General features: G+C 37.1%; 1 protein-coding gene across 1 annotated transcript in view; it reads left to right on the top strand.

Moving 5' to 3' along the window:
• Nucleotides 1-4,963: 4,963 nt before the first annotated feature.
• Znf546 (zinc finger protein 546) overlaps nucleotides 4,964-16,790 on the top strand; it is a 28,672-nt gene continuing 16,845 nt past the window's right edge. Inside the window, exons 1-3 of the mRNA XM_071604712.1 lie at nucleotides 4,964-5,045; nucleotides 7,095-7,221; nucleotides 8,248-8,343. Coding sequence (XP_071460813.1) covers nucleotides 5,037-5,045; nucleotides 7,095-7,221; nucleotides 8,248-8,343 — 232 coding nt within the window. The 5' untranslated portion in view covers nucleotides 4,964-5,036. The remainder of the gene's footprint in view (nucleotides 5,046-7,094; nucleotides 7,222-8,247; nucleotides 8,344-16,790) is intronic.

Below are 16,790 nucleotides of genomic sequence, written 5' to 3'. Positions count from 1 at the left end.
TATGTCTTGATTCTGCAGGATAGAAATCACATTTTTCAGTCAAAGGACATAGAGACTCTCCAACTCCTAGTTAGAGGAGGTAAATCTCCCTAGCCACAGGTTTTTATTCCTCTGTGTTTGAAGGGAGAAAAGGGAAGTGCCAAGGAACCCTTCTATTTTGATGAACTTCCAGGTATTCACAAATCAATTATGGCACAATTTAGTCGATAAGATAGCCCTTCAGGACTACATATTATTATAGATTTTTAAAGTGACATTCACAGGACATAGCTGTACTCTCCATATTCAGGTATGTTTTGAAGCTCCTTTATGCCAATAACATTTTATAGGACCCGTTTGTAATAGAAGAAAACAGAGTAAGATAGTGATAGCTAAAATTTTCATGAAAATATATATTCATAGGATATGAGTACAAAATTGAACCTCATAATAAAATACACTAACACCTTATTAGATCCTTTTATTTAGTACTATGTTAAAGAATGATACCTCCCTTCAGTAGTTTAAAGGACAAGGGGAGATGTCTTGGTTATCTTTCTGAGAAACTGTTTTATTAATGTTGTTAATTTAAAAGAATTGTACCTGGGCTGGGGTTGTAGCTCAGTGGCAGAGCGTTTGCCTCGCATGTATGAAGCACTGGGTTCAATTCTCAGCACTGCATACAAATAAATAAAAGTTCATCAACAACTAAACAAATTTGTTAAAAGAGTAGATGTGATACCCAGATTTTACTGTGGAAAAAAGGAAACAGTAGAAAATAATTCTATTTAAGAACAACGGAGTAAGAAACATATAATGTTCTTTATTTTAATAATGCTCCCTAACTTCTATTAAATAGTTACATGCCAGTATGTGATATAGAGATATTTCCTCAACACAACTCTCTGAGTGTGGGTGCTTACCACTAGTTTACCAGTAAGCTACCTGAGTGTGGGTGCTTACCCCTAGTTTACCAGTAGGCTACCTGAGTGTGGGTGCTTACCCCTAGTTTACCAGTAGGCTACTTGAAAATGTAATAGCTGTCAGACTGAGATTCACATTCTGAAAGTCTGACAACAGAAACTGTGTTGTTAACGGCTACATTACAATATTTTCCACAATTTCTCATAGTTCCTGAATTTCCTGTATCAATCTATAAATCATAGTGAATATCATTCTCCAGTAATCAATAAGGACCAATATGAGCATACTAACAAGGTGGTAGTCTGTTATTGTAACTATAATTTGTTTAACCTGTTGCCTGCTACAGCTACTTAGATTTATAATACTTAGTTATTATAAGTTATTATATGATGAATATATCATGCATATATTTTAAAGTGCTTAAGTACCATTTCCAAAGAAGAATGTCTAAAAATGATATTTAGTCAAATTATCAGATGTAAGGGATCACAGTATGTTGGATCTTGTGGTAGTAATTAGAGGAATACAAGAAATGAAAACACAAAGTTACTACTCTTTAATTATTTTTGATATAGCAAAGGATATAAAATCAGAATAGATGAATAAGTATAAGGTACAAGGTAAAAAAAAACCACTAAAGGAATTCTGATCATATGCCTTAAGAGTTCACAAGGATAGTTGGGTGCGGTGACACACACCTGTTATCCCAGCTGCTCTGGAGGCTGATGCAGGAGGATGGCAAGTTCAAAATCAGCCTCAGCAAAAGCAAGGTGCTGAGCAACTCAGCGAGACCTTGTCTCTAAATAAAATACAAAATAGGATTGGGGATATGGCTCAGTGGTCGAGTGTCCCTGAGTTCAACCCCCAGTGCCTCCACCCCCGCCCCCCCCAAAAAAAAAAGAGTTCATAAGAAGGAAATGTCATTTCTCTAGTCACCAGCATTAGATTTTGACCAGATTATTCTGAACTCAGGGGAACTCTGGTGGTAACTCAATTTTATGTTGTATGCTTTTTTTTTTTTTTCCCAGTTTTGGATGGACACAATATCTTTGTTTATGTGGTGCTGAGGATTGAACCCAGTGCCTCACACATGCTAGGCAAGCGCTGTACCAGTGAGCCACATCCCAACCCATGTTGTATGCTTTATACCACCACTGTGCAAAAGAACTTTCCATGATGATGGATTATTGTATATCTACATTGTCTGGTATGGTAGCTGTTAACTACATGTGGCTCTTAAGAACACAAAATGTGGCTAGTATGATTAAGGAACTGAAATTAGATTTAGATAGACATATGTTGCTGTGGTTATTGTATTGGATGGCACAAATCCATACCTTACAGTCTTTATTCTAATGAAGTTAGATTTAAGGTAAGACTAACAAGATTATTCAGTAGCAATTTGGAGGATGTTGTGGCAGAAAGAAGAGTTTCAGAGCCAAACTGTCAGGAATACATCTGTCAGGACTGTAAGAAAGGAAGGCTCATTGTGATCAGTGTTGACATGTATGACATGGCAGTACCTTAGTATACTAGGCAAATGTTTAGAAGTCAGGATTGGGGATGAAGTTAAGTGTTATAGCACTTGCCTAGAATCTAACTTTTGTTCTTTTTTTGCTAGGGGTACAGGAGATTGAACCCAGGGGCACTTAACTTCTGAGCCACATCACCAGTGTGTGTGTGTGTGTGTGTGTGTGTGTGTATTAATATATATAAATTAATATACATACACATCTATCTAGATAAGATTAAATATATATATTTTTTATTAGATAAGTTGTAGATGGACACAATTCTTTTATTTATTTTTATCTGATGCTGAGGATCAAACGCAGTGCCTCACATATGCTAGACAAGAGCTCTACCACAGAGCCACAACCCCAGCCCATCCCTAGTCTTTTTATTGATTGATTGATTGTGGTGCCTAGTATCAAACCCAGGGCCTTGTGCATGTGAGGCAAGCTGTCTACCAACTGAGCTATATCTCCAGCCCTTTTTTATTTTTTATTTTGAGACAGGGTCTAAGTTGTTAGAGACTCATTAAATTGCTGAGGCTGGCCTTCAAATTGTGATCCTCCTGCCTCAGCCTCCCGAGTTGCTAGGAGTACAGGAATGTAACACCGTGCCTGACTTTTCTTAGCATTCTTGAGGTCCTTCCTAGGTTCAATCCCCAGCACTGCAAAACAAAACACAGTCAGAGTTGATTGAACTATTAAGAGCTAAAGGGGAAAAAGACATTCAATAAAAACATAACTGTTTTTAAATTATTTTGAACCTTTTCTCCAAGTTCAAGAGAGAACTCTTTACAGAAAGAGGAATTTTCTCTTATCAAAATGAAATAAATACATGTATCTGCTTGTGAGTTTATTTAAAATTGTTTTTGAATTTTATGGATTATACTTAAACAAAAAGAGTATGATAATAAGTAAAGCAGTAGTATTGATATATGGCTATGTACACATTCTGGACTTTTTCTCTGTCTTGATTTTTGCCTATCTGTCTTTCACTCTGTGTGTGTGTGTGTTGTGTGGGTGTATGTTTTACAAATGTAAACTAATTTGCTCCAACATACTTTATATTTATATTTATATATTCTGATTTTTAGCCTAATTTTTTATAATATATCCTGGATATTTTCCACATCTTCTAAATATTTTCTCCAGTTTAGTAGTAGTTAACATATACTTAATATTCTGTTAATTCTGACATAACTCATACATCTTTTTTTTTTTTTAAAGAGAGAGAATTTTTTAATATTTATTTTTTTTTTTAGTTTTTTTTTTTTTTTTTGGCAGACACAACATCTTTGTTTGTATGTGGTGCTGAGGATCGAACCCAGGCCGCACGCATGCCAGGCGAGCGTGCTACCGCTTGAGCCACATCCCCAGCCCTCATACATCTTAATACACATTTGCAGTCATTTGCTTTAAACAGATCCCGGAAGTAGGTTTGCATGGCTGAAGTCTTTCATATACTTCTGTGTGCCCTATTTTAAGGTTGTGCAAACTTATAATGTCTACAAAGTAACCATTTTCCCTCCCTTGCTCATACAGCAATGTCTTTTAAAATCTTCTATTATAACAATGTAAACTGATTGTTTCTTTTTTACATTAAGAAGTGTTTCCTTAATCCTGTTGAAATTTAAGAAATGCAGTGGGTGATGTATATAGTGAATTACCAATGCTCAGATTTCACTCAAAGTAAGAAATCCTGGCAAAATCCAGCAAAAGCCATAGTTGGAAGAGAATTGACTTTATTAAAATTACACCTCTTCCTCTTACTGTGAGTTTTGGCAAGGTACTTTGCTTTGCGCTTCCTCACCTCCTCTGTTGGAGATAACTGCATCGCATGATGAAATGCTAAGGGACCAAAATGCTGAAGATCCTAAAGATGTCCCATTTTGTTCTCACTTGGCCAATGTGGTCATGAAGTCTTACCTCCCGAGGCTTGATATTGAGACGGGTATTTGTGTGTGTGTGTGTGTGTGTGTGTGTAGTCGTGACTTCATGCGGCAAAGCAAAATAGACAATCCTGATAGGAAACAGAGGTTGGTTGAAAAGAGCACAGAGGATTCTGGGGGCTGTAGTTCTGGCTGAGCAAGAACTCCGGTCAGTTTTGCAGTGGGAAACACTGCCTGCTGTTTTCTGCCTCCATGTCTCAGAATCTAGGCACACATTCAAGCCATGAATGATATTGGGGTTTGCATGGGATGGCCACATCTTAGCTCTTAGGTGAACATGGACAAAGACAGTTCGCTTAGGGACGTCATTCAGTTTCAGCTACAAATCAGCATCATCAGAAATTGGGATGGGCCAGGAGGCCCTTCTGCTGGAACGAGTGGTTTGGCGTCCTGCAGGAGGTCTGTGCAGGTAGTTCCTTTGGCCTAGGGAGGGCATGGCTTCATCCATAATTCTGCTCATCTCTCCACATTAATACGTGCAGCATGGTGGGGTTGAAAATAGAAATGAAGGAAAAACTGCTTCATATTGGCATTAAATTATTTGTGGAGTTCTGACATGTACCTACCTAGTCTCAAAGTCACTTGTTCCTCCACAGGCCTGGCTTCTCTGGACTCTGCTTCTGCAGTGGAGGGAACCCACAGAGGACTGACAAGTTCTTACAGTTCTAAAATCATGGCCCATGTAAGTTCCTGTTTCTCTTCCTTGAAATACTGTATTTTAAAATTTATGTGGTCATTTCTAAGTTTTATTTTGTAGTTCTTGGATCAAAGCCAGGAGAACTCTCACTTGCTAGTCAGACTCTCCACCACTGACCCACACTCCCCTCCCCCGTGCAGTTGTTTTATATTGTCCTGAGACTTCTTTCCTAAGATAGTCCTGTGAAGCCTGCTCCTCAGTTACTGTGACCACAGTGAGGGACGGTGCCAAACTGCCTGGTGTCCTCTTCATCTGCCCTTGTTTTCTCTTACCTGTGCTCACCTATTCATCCCTCATCTGTGTGCCTTGTCTTCTTGCAGGAGCATTGACAGAGCAGTGAAAGATGAAGTCCCTCAAGGGAAATATTTGAGCTTCTGTCATCAGATTCATGATTCTGTGAAACAGAGATGGTTCCATCCAACTTCAAAGGCCTGTTTTCCAGGTCGATGGAATATATTGTTGAGCGTGTTGCCATCCCAGATGAAGACAGATCTTATGCACTGAGAGGCTTAGAGGTCTCAGTGGAAGTGCAATGAGGGCCCGTGTTTGGGGGCTTTAGGGATCTAGTCAGGGGATTATCTAAGGGGTGGCAATAGGACAAAAGTCAGTTTAGCTCTGTGGTTGAGAATGTTGTACTGGTCTCATGACATCAGTGTCCTATAGCTCAGGAACGAGGCGGGTGTTACTGAAGGATGGGGAGGTTGTAGGCAGGAAAGTCCTCCAGATTCCCAATGATGGATGGAAATAGTCTGACGTCAACATTTTATCCAACGTAAGCCCTTAAGTATAAAAGATTAACTGACTTGTCCACAAGATGGACGTGTTTGTTTTATGTTACTCTAATGAATAGCCTAGGCTGTGTACTTTGTAAAGAAGTGGTTTATTTTGGCTTACAGTTCTGGAAGCCCATGGTCAGGGGGCCACATCTATGACCTTCTTACTGGCAGAGTCCCAAAGCATTTCAGGGAGTCACACAGCAAGACGCAGGGCACATCCATGCATGTTCATGTTCTCTGATTTCTTTCTTCTTATATAGCCACTAGTATGATCGTGGGGTCTCTACCCTGATAAGCTTATCTAATTCTAATCACTTTCCAAAGGTCCCGCCTCTGAACACCATAGTCAGATTGAGTTCCATTCTCTTTAAGGTATGGATCTCATTATGTTACCCAGGCTAGCCCCTAATTCCTGAGCTCAAGTGGACCTTCTGCTTCAGCCTCCCTCTCAGGAGGCTGGGACTACAGGCATGCAGCACTATGCCCAGATCCACCCTCTTAATACCTCATAGGGATTAAATTTCAACACATCCTTAGGGACATGCGTAAACCATACTCAATCCATAGCAGTAGATAATACGATTAACTAGCCAATAAATATATTTCCTAATGACTTTATGACATTCTCTTGTGTAAAGATGAACTTGAAGTTGATGAAATCATATAATGTCATTCACGTTCTGTTTTCTAAGAGATTTGAGAGTACTTTTGGAGAAAAAAATGTCTTTTTCCTAATAACCTGAAGGGAGAAAAAATGAAGAAACTGATATTTATTCAGAATTTAAAATGCAGGTACAAGCAGGCAGTGTGTGCTTGCGTATGCTGTTTCATTGAATTGGGAAACGTGGATTTTTTTTTTTTTTTTTTTTTTTTATCATTCCCAGACCTTTGGATAATTTTGTTATCTGATGACATGCAGGACATTTTGTCTGTATCAGTAGTATTCTTTAAAAGCATATAAGCACTCAACTTCAAAAATACTAATTTCCTGGGCTGGGGTTGTAGCACAGTGGTAGAGCACTTGCCTAGCACATTTGAGGCACTGTATTTGATCCTCAGCACCACATTAAAATAAATAAATAAAGGTATTGTGTCCACCCACAAATAAAAAAAAAATATTTTAAAAAGACTAATTTCCTTATTTTTGCAAGCTCAAGCCCCAGTTTGCTTGCTTACAATGTTGCTTCTTTCCTGCTAGTTTTTTATCTTCAAAATGCATTTTAAAAAACTTTTATAATACATGGATTTGTTATTTCAGGTGTCCTTGGCATTCAAGGATGTGGCCATAGATCTTTCTCAAGAGGAGTGGGAGTGCCTGGACACTGCTCAGAGGGACTTGTACAGGGATGTGATGTTGGAAAACTACAGCAACCTCATCTCACTGGGTAAGATACACACCCACATCATTTACAGTCTGTTTTTTGGAATATCAGCTCTCTCCACTGTTGAACTTTAGAGCTTTGTTTTAAGAAGCCAGTTGAATTTTTGCCCCTATTTCTAAAATAAGAAATGGTTTGAATATTGTGGGATGGAAATGACACCTGTGTTTCCATTCTTTATTGACACTCATTCCTCCCTCTGGCCCCTCCTGTTATTGCCTGTTTTTCTAGGTGATTTGTAGATTTGAGTTGTGTGACATTTTCAGAAACCAGGTTTCATCTAATATTTCTACAGTGGCTCTGTATTAAGGTCTGGCCCACCTGCAAGAGAACAGTTAGAATTAGGGTTCTGCTTTTTTTTAGGTTATCAAAAGAACATCTCTGGATTAAATGGTGGAGGATTGGGTTGCAAAATTCATTTAAAATCAAGCAAACACACCCTATCTGGAAGAGACATATTCTTTTTAACCTGCTTTATAGTTGAAAGTTAGTCTATGAAGTTTGCTTTTTCCATTGAAGAAATGTCTAAGGGAGAACATGTAAGTATTTTAGGAAACAGTATATTTCTCTATGCAAAATAGTAACAACAAAATACTACAATTTCTAGGCATCCTTTTAAGCCCCTTTGTGTTTGTGTTCTCACTTCAGCCCTATGAAGTAGTGCATTTGATAAAAGTGCAACACTGGATGGTAGCTTTTCAAGGTCACACAGCTGGAATGATTGGCAGATTTGAAGCCAGCCATGGGGCTGCACAGTGTGTGCTCACGGTGCCTCTGTAGACTCCCTTTGAAAGCAAACTGGACCTTTTTCCTCTCTTACCTGGTCTCTTTAGTCCCATACTCATGGGTCCATCTTAATGTGACTGTTCCATGGCCTTTTTCTGTTTTGTCTTGAAGGCTTTTTCAAATACCATTTGACCTACAGTTGATTGTGAATGTAACCAAGTCCGCATGTAGTCATTTTGAGGCTGTGGTTGGGATTTGGTGGGTTTTTTCCCTATAACATGTATCCTGTTTTTTTCTCATGAGCAGGATGTATCATTCCTAAGCCAGATGTGATTGTTTTATTGGAGCAAGAGAAAGATCCGTGGCTGGAAACGAGGGAAGAAACAAGAAGGCAGTCCTCAGGTGAGTGATGGCAGACCAGGCAGGGAGCCTACATAAGCTATGGCTCACTGGCTCAGGGAGGAGGCACGTCGCTGAAATGTTTGAAGTCTCACTTCAAAGGCCCAGATCCTGTGAAGCCTATAAAAATTAGGAAATTAGGCTCCTCTCTCTTCTGTCATGTTCCTTTTTTTTTTTTTTTCCCCCCAGCAGTGCTCGGGATGCAAGCCCTATTACTGAGCTACATCCCCAACTCCTATAAATTTTAGAGCTGGTTGCTGGTTGCTTCCCATCTCAAGGAGTGATGCTTTCTTTATTACCCTTTGACAGCCATTTACCAGTTTCCAGGTCCTTTTTTTACATGTAGATTTATGTTAATTTCTCCATTTTTTAGAATTAATTTTAACAAGTATTTCCTATTTATCTAGTGTAAGCCACTGTACATACTGTGTTAGAGTCTAGGTACTACTGATGATTGTTCCTATTGTCATAGAGATGTTGATATCGTAGTAAGGAAAACTAAACAGACAATATCAGATTTAGATATGTATTTTGAAGAAAATTAAGCCAGATAAGGGGACAGTATTGGGACATTGTGAGGGCTACTTTAGATAAGATCAGGAAAGGCTATCCAAATTGATGAACTTTGAGCAGATATGAAATAAAGTCTCAGAATACCCTTCCTCAAAAGTCATTTGGCCTAAGCTTCTGAGGCTGGTTTGGAAACTGCTATCCTCCTGCCTCAGCCTCCTAAGCTTCTGGGATTATAGGCATGTGCCAGAGCACCTGCCAAATGTATTTTCTTAATCATATATACATGGGTACATATTTTTATGTACCCATTTTAAGTGTCAGTGTCTAATTTTTAAAAATAGTTTCATTGAAATAGAAATGAAATTTGGCATAATGTAAACTGCATATTTAAAATATAAAATTTGATAAGTTGGCATGTATATTATGAAAACATTGCAAAATTACAATAATATCCAATTCTTGCAAAAACAATCTTCCTCATGCCATTCTCTACCCCCTGCCCAGGCTCCCACTGTTCGTTGGTCTGTCACTACAGATTAGTTTGCATTTTCTAGAATTTTGTATAAATGGAATCATTTAATGATTGTTCATTTAGCCTTAGTCAGCATAATTATTTTGAAATTCATCCTTTCTAATGTTGAGAAGTATTCCTTTGAAAGGATGTATCTCAATTCATTTAGCTATTTACATGTTGATGGACATTGTGTTATTTCTAGAGTTTGTCTATTGCAAATAAAGCTTCTAGGAACATTCTTGTAAAAGTCCTTATATGGGCATATACTTTATTTACTCTTGGGTAAATATCTGGATGGAATAGGTGAATCATTTGATAAATGCATATTTAAATTTTAAAAAAACTGCAACACTTTCTGAGAGTAGTTTTGATCATTTTCCTTCCCAGCAGAAGTTTCTGGGAGTTCTGGCACCTCTGTGTTCTTGCCAGCACTTGATCAGCCTTTTTAATTTTAGCTATGCTAATAGGTGGGTAGTGGTATCATATTGTAGTTCTAATTTTCATTTCCCTAACCCTAATCATCTTGAACAACTTTTCATTGCTTAAGTTCTCATCCATTTTTCTTCTTTGGTGAAGTGTCTATTGGAATCTTTTGCCTTTTTTCTACCTGTGTTGTTTCCTTATTATTGAGTTTTCATGAACAAGTCCTTTATCCAGTATTTAGTTTATAAATGTTTTCTCTGGAATATTTTTATCTCTTGAATAGCATAAACTCTTAAGTAGAGTTTATTACTTTTCTCTTTCATTGACTATGCTTTTAGTAGCATATCTAGCAACCCTCAAGATACAAAGCTTTTCTGTTTTCTTTTAAACTTATTAGTAACACATACTAATTGTATGGATTAATGGGATTCACTGTGAAATTCCATACTTGCATATAATGTACATTGATCACACCCATCCATCCTTCTACCTTTAGCCTCTGCCACCCTTCCTAGTCCCCAGTAATCACTTTTCTACTCTCAGGTTGACTTTTTTTTCCCACATGAGAGAGAATATGTAATTCTTGTCAGATTTCTGTGTCTAGCTTATTTCACTTAACATGATGTCCTCAATTTCCATCCATTTTGCTGTGACAGAATTTTATCCTCCTTTTTGGCTGAATAATACTGCATTATCTATACGTATCATATTTTCTTTATGCATTCATCTGTCGGCGGGCACCTACACCGATTCCTTACCTTAGCTATTGTGAAAAGTGCTGCAGTAAACATGGACATGCAGGTATCTGTTTCTTATGCTGGCTTCATTTTCTTTGGTAGTGGGATAATTGGGTTGTATGGGAGTTCAATTTTTTTTTTTTTTTTTTTTTTTTTGAGGAATCACCACAGTTTTCCACAATGGCTGTATCACATATGAGTTCTTTTTCTTTATATCCTCACCAGCATTAGTTATTTAATTTTTTTGATAATAGCCATTCTAACTGGTATCTTATTGTAGTTTGATTTGCATTTCTCTAATGGCTAGATGCTGAACATTTAAAAAAAATATTTACTGATCTTTTGTATTTCCTCTTCTGAGAACTGTTCAGATGATTTGCCCATATTTTTAAACTGGATTTTTAAAGTTTTTTTAGTTATTCTTATATTCTGGATATTAACCTTGTCAGGTGAATAAATGCCAAATATTTTCTTCTGAAGAGGTTGTTTCATCACTATAGTTTCCTTTACTGTGTGCAAGCTTTTTAGTTTGACATAATCCCATTTTTAAATTTTTGCTCATGTTTTCTGTGCTTTTGGAGTCCTATCTGGAAAATCATTGCCTATACCAGTATCTTGAAGTATTTTCCCCCCTGTGTTTCCCCAAAGTAATTTAAGTTTCAAGTCTTAAAGATTTTGAATTGATTTAGATCCTTAGATCCCTTGCTCTGTACAGAGTAAGGGATTGAAGTCTAGTTTCAATCTCTTGCTTGTGGATGTCCAGTTTTCCCAGCAACATTTGCTGAAGAGGCTGTACTTTCTCCAATGTATGTTTTGTGTAATGTTGATAATCTTATTTGTATACCTTTCTTATTTGTATACCTTTTATTTCTCTTGCCTAAGATGCATAGTTTATTTCTGAGTACTCATTCTTTCCTTTGTTTTATGTGTCTGTTTTTGTGTCCATACCATGCTGTTTAGATTACTGTAGTCCTATAACATGTATTCAAATTGGGTATTACGATGCCTCCAGTTTTGCTTTTTTGCTCAAGAATGCTTTGGCTATTTGGGGTTCTTTTGTGTTTCCATAAAAATTTTAGGATTGTCTTTTCTAATTCTGTGAAGAATATTGTTGGTATTTTGATGGCAGTTGCATTGAATCTAGAGTTGCTTTGGATAGTATGAACATTTTAACAATTATTTTAATTCATGAACATGGTAGGTCCTTCTACCTTGTGGTGTCTTCCATTTCTTCAGTGTTTTCTAATTTTCATCATAGAGGTCTTTCATTTCCTTAAATTATTCTAGGTATTTGTTGGGGGGAGGGCTATTCTGAATGGAATTGCTTTTATGACTTCTTTCTGCAAATTCATTATTGGTAAAGAAAAGTTACCGATTTTTATATTTTTTAAAATACTATTAATATATTGGATTCATTTATCCATTCTCATAGTCTGTCTTTTGGTGCATTTTTTTAAGTTTTTTTCTATGTATAGAAAAATGATATAGAATCATATTTGCAAACAGGGATAATTTGACATCTTTTCTTATTTGTATACCTTTTATTTCTCTTGCCTAATTGCTCTAAAATTTATAATACTAGTTTATTTCTAGTATATGGAATGAGAGCTGACATCCTTGTTTCTGACCTTATAGGAAATGCTTTGTTTTTTCCCCATTAGTATGTTATTAGCTATGTGTTTGTCATATATAGCCTTTGAGATATGATCTTGATGTTCCTTATTTGTTTAAGGCTTTTATCATGAAGAGATGTTGAGTTTTAGCAAATTCTTTTCCTGCATCTTTGAGGTTTTGATTTTTATTCTTCATTCTATGTATTATTTTAACCATCCTTATATTCCTGGAATGAAACCAGTTTGATCATGGGTATGATATTTTTGTTATGCTGTTGAATTCAATTTGCTAGGATTGGTGTTAATTCTTTAAAAGTTTGATAAAATTTAGCAATAAGCCCATGTGGTCCTTTTTTTTTTTTTGGAAATGATTATTGATTCATCTCATTGCTTTTTTTTTTTTTTTTTTGGTAGTTGTGGATGGACAGAATGCCTTTATTTTTTTTGTGATGCTAAGGATCGAACCCAGTGCAAGTGCTCTGCCACATGGATACAGCCCCAGCCCTCAACTCATTACTTATTGGTTTAGATCAGCTGTTTTATATCATTCTATGTATATTATATTCATGGTTCGATTTTCATAGGTTCTTTGTACCCACACATTTGTCCAATTTCTTCTAGATTTTCCAACTTGTTAGCATGTAGTTTTTCAAAATAATCCCTAATTGATTTATGTGATATAGAATATAATGTTTCCTTTTGAATCTCCAGGTACTCTGATGTTTCTCTGATATTTTGTCTGGGTGAGCTATCCATTGGTAAGAATGGGATATTGAGATCCCCTACTATTATTGGAATTATTGAAGCCTATTTCTTTCCTTTTGGTATGTGCTTGTTCATAACATTGGGTGTTCTGAAATTAGGTACATTTGGACTTATAATTGTATCTTCTTGATAAATCCTTTAATCATTATATAGCAACCTTCTTTGTCTTTTTTAAAAAAAACTTTTTTTAGTAGTTTTAGACAGAATGCCGTTATTGTTTATTTTTATGTAGTGCTGAGGATCAAACCCAGTACCTTATACATGCTAGGCAAGGGCTCTGCCACTGAGCTACAACCCCAGCCCCTCTGTTTATGTCTTAAAGGCTGTTTTGTTGGCTTTAAGAATAGCTACTCCTACTTGCTTTCGGATTGTTTGCTTGAAATATTATTTTCTATCTTTTCATTTTTAGCCTGTCTTTATTGGTGAAGTGTTTCTGGTAGGCAGTAGATTGTTGGATATTGTTTATTAATCCAGTCAGCCAGTCTGTGTCTTTTATTTGGAGAATTTAATGTCTTACATTATTGAAAGATATGGACTTGTGCCTGGCATTTTGTTGATATTCTTCTAGTTTTAAATATTTCATGTTTCTTCCTTTTATTCATCTTTGTGATTTGATAATTTACTGTATTCTTTTCTATTTCTCTTTTATACAAGTACTTTTCTTGTAGGATTATACTTTCACATTACCTTTCTTCCTCTTCTGAGTGTAGGACTCCCTTAAGCATCTTTTGTTAGGCTGGTTTTGGGACCATGAATACCCTTAGTTTTTGTTTATCCTTTTGTTTATTTCTCCTTTTCTGAAGGATTACTTGATGGGTATGGTAATCTTGGTTGACAGTCCTCACAACTCTCCCAGGACTTGAAAACCATCATTCCGTGCCCTCCTGGCTTGGAGGATTTTTTCCTATGAAATTTAATGGGGTTGCTCTTAAATGTGACTTGTTTCTCACTTGCAGATTTTTAAATTCTTTATCCTTTACCATTGACAGTTTGACTGTCATAGTGAGGATCTTTTCTGATCATGTCTGTTTGGGTTTCTATAAACATCTTATTCCTGGACACCCATGTTTTTCCCAAGAATAGGGAAGTTCTCAATTATCTCTTTGAATAGGGTTTCTATGCCCTTAGCCTTAATTTCTTCCCCTATGTGGATGATGTGGATGTTTGATATTTTAATGGTGTCCCAAAGATCTTGAACGCATTTTTTTCCTATCTGAATCTGATATTCAAGAGGCCTATAATTAAAGTGGAAGGAAAGAATACTGGAGCTTTATCTAGTCTGTTTTTGAAGCTTTCAACTGGATTTGACACATTGAGCTCTTCATTTGAGTTTTCTGATAGTTCTTCACAATCTTTATTCTTTGTTGGATTTCTCATTATCCTGCATTGTCTTCCTAATTTAACTGCTTATATGTATTTTTATGGATTTCATCAAGCTTTTAAAAAGTCATTTTTTGAATTTTTTTTTTTAAAGGAGAATTTTTTAATATTTAGTTTTTGGCAGACACAACATCGTTGTATGTGGTGCTGATGATCGAACCCGGGCCGCACGCATGCCAGGAGCGCGTGCTACCGCTTGAGCCACATCCCCAGCCCCATTTTTTGAATTCTTTATCAGGCATTTCATCTACTTCAACATCTTTAAAGTCTTTTACTAGAGCATTTACGACCTTTAGGCATTTTTTCCCATATTTGTTGGTCCCCAGGCAGAAATAAACATTGCATAACCATAATCTCCCTGTAGCTTCTTTGGCTGTATCTAGTGAGTTTGTACATAGTATCATATTGGAGTCAGACTCACTGTCTCTATGGGTCATGGAAGACTGGGGGACATGAGCAGTCGGGCAGGTGTGGTGCAGACAACACTATGCTACTCCTACAATGGGCGTGGTTATCCCTATCAGGTAATGGGGGGTTCCCTCAGGCACTGGTGCTATTAACTCCTTGTCTTTGGTCCTATTAATTCTGGTGCTCCGATAGTAGGGAGAGCCCAGAGCACTCACCCTTTGATTAGACACTGGTGCAAGCCCAGTGCTTCATAGGGGCAAAAAGAAGCATTGGAACCAGAGTTCTTTCCCTGCCTTGTGACAGGCACCTGTGTGTGGTGCTAGGGAGAGGGCTAGCAGGAATTGTGTAATTGCCTTTAGTCCTGGCACCCATGTGAAACCACATGACTGGCCACACCCCTGGTCTTGGAGAACAGATCTCCTTTTCTGGAGGTGGCAGCCTTTGTTCCCTTCTGTTTTACAACACCCATTCCCTACAGTGATATACTCAGGTTTGTGTGAAAGTTACTGAATTTAGCCATTGCAGTGCAATGTTTGTGGGGACCCAGAGATGGAAATGTGCAAGGGTTTCTGTCCTCTTGAACAGTCCAAATTCAGACAGAAGGTCCTGTCTTAACATGGGTTCTGGCTATAGCACCCTGCTTGTTCACTGAGAGTGTCTTTTTTCCAAAGCCAGCCTACTATGCAGATTTTTGGTTTCTTATTTTCTTGGGTCGCTTGCCTGTAAGGGTTTCCAATAGCTAGGACTGCCAATGTATGCACCAACTGAGTTTTCTGGGACTTCCTTTCACCTTTACCTTCGGGAGGATAGGTCCCATTTCCCCCAGCTGTATTGCTTCTCTTACTATGCAGTTATTCCAGGTCTCTGGATTTCCAAGATTTCTACTTTTCTGTTGATTTCCAGTGTTCTCTTGGTTACTCACTTCAGTGTGCAGTTATACACCTGTTGCTTTGGTTCTTCCTTGTGTTAGGTGCCTCTTTTCAGCCATTATGTCATGTCTTCTAAAAGTTTTAGTTATAAGTTTTTATATTTGTATATCAATTGTAGACAAGCTCTTCTAGAAACTTGAATACTTCCAAACTCTTTCTACAAGGCCAGTATTGCTTTGATACCAAAACCAGACAGATATTATAAAGGATTTTTTAGATTTCTCAAACAGATGGAGAGATTCTGAACACAATGTTAGCCTTCTGAATCTATTTTTTTTTGAGAATTTTAATATTTATTTTTTAGTTTTTGGCAGACACAACATCGTTGTTTGTATGTGGTGCTGAAGATCGAACCTGGGCCGCACGCATGCCAGGCGAGCCTGACAATTTATGAAATGGTGGTTGGTGACAATCCTTGGTGTTCCTTAGCTTGGCCGTCTCATCTTTAGACACCAGATACAAGAGACAATGATGTAATCTTCATCTCACTCTAGGTACACCTATTATTTCAGATGATTGCATCTTGAGATCTTTAACTTGATAACATCTGTAAAGACTTTTCAAATTAGGTCACTTTCACAGGTACCAGGAGTTAGGACTTGGATATCTTTTCTGGAGGCCACTATTCAACCCACTTCATCTATGAATAAAGACTTATTTTCTTCCTGATGTTTATTATTTTCCTCCCTTACTTTACCAGCAAGAACCTACAATATAATTATTGGAGTTTGAGTATCTGTGGAATGAATACCAAAACCCAGCTGATGCTTAATATCTTAGTATTATTCTAGTTGGCAGAGACAATCAATGGTGACTGTACACAGGGTGGGATATAAACAGTGGGGAAACTAGGTCAAAGTAACAAATAGGTGATAGAAAAATGTCATTTTTATAACTGATTTTTCAATTTATACATTTGGCTGATGTAGCTTGAGTATTATTATTACTATTATTCCTTTATAGGGGAATGAAATAAGAGCATATTTGTTGAGAGATTAGAATCAGGTATATTCATAATTTCGCAAAATATACCAGTTATTATAATAATTAGCTACTTTCCTCAGTAACTTGTATGCAATATTTGCTTTTATTCTGGCTGTGTTCTCTTTTGAATCCAGTGGTGTATTTGTTCTGCAGTTATTTAACATGTCCGGGGTTCAGGCTTATT

The sequence above is a fragment of the Marmota flaviventris genome, chromosome 18 (assembly GCF_047511675.1).
Source record: "Marmota flaviventris isolate mMarFla1 chromosome 18, mMarFla1.hap1, whole genome shotgun sequence".
Taxonomy (NCBI): Eukaryota; Metazoa; Chordata; class Mammalia; order Rodentia; family Sciuridae; genus Marmota; species Marmota flaviventris.
This window is presented reverse-complemented; position numbering and strand designations above follow the sequence as displayed.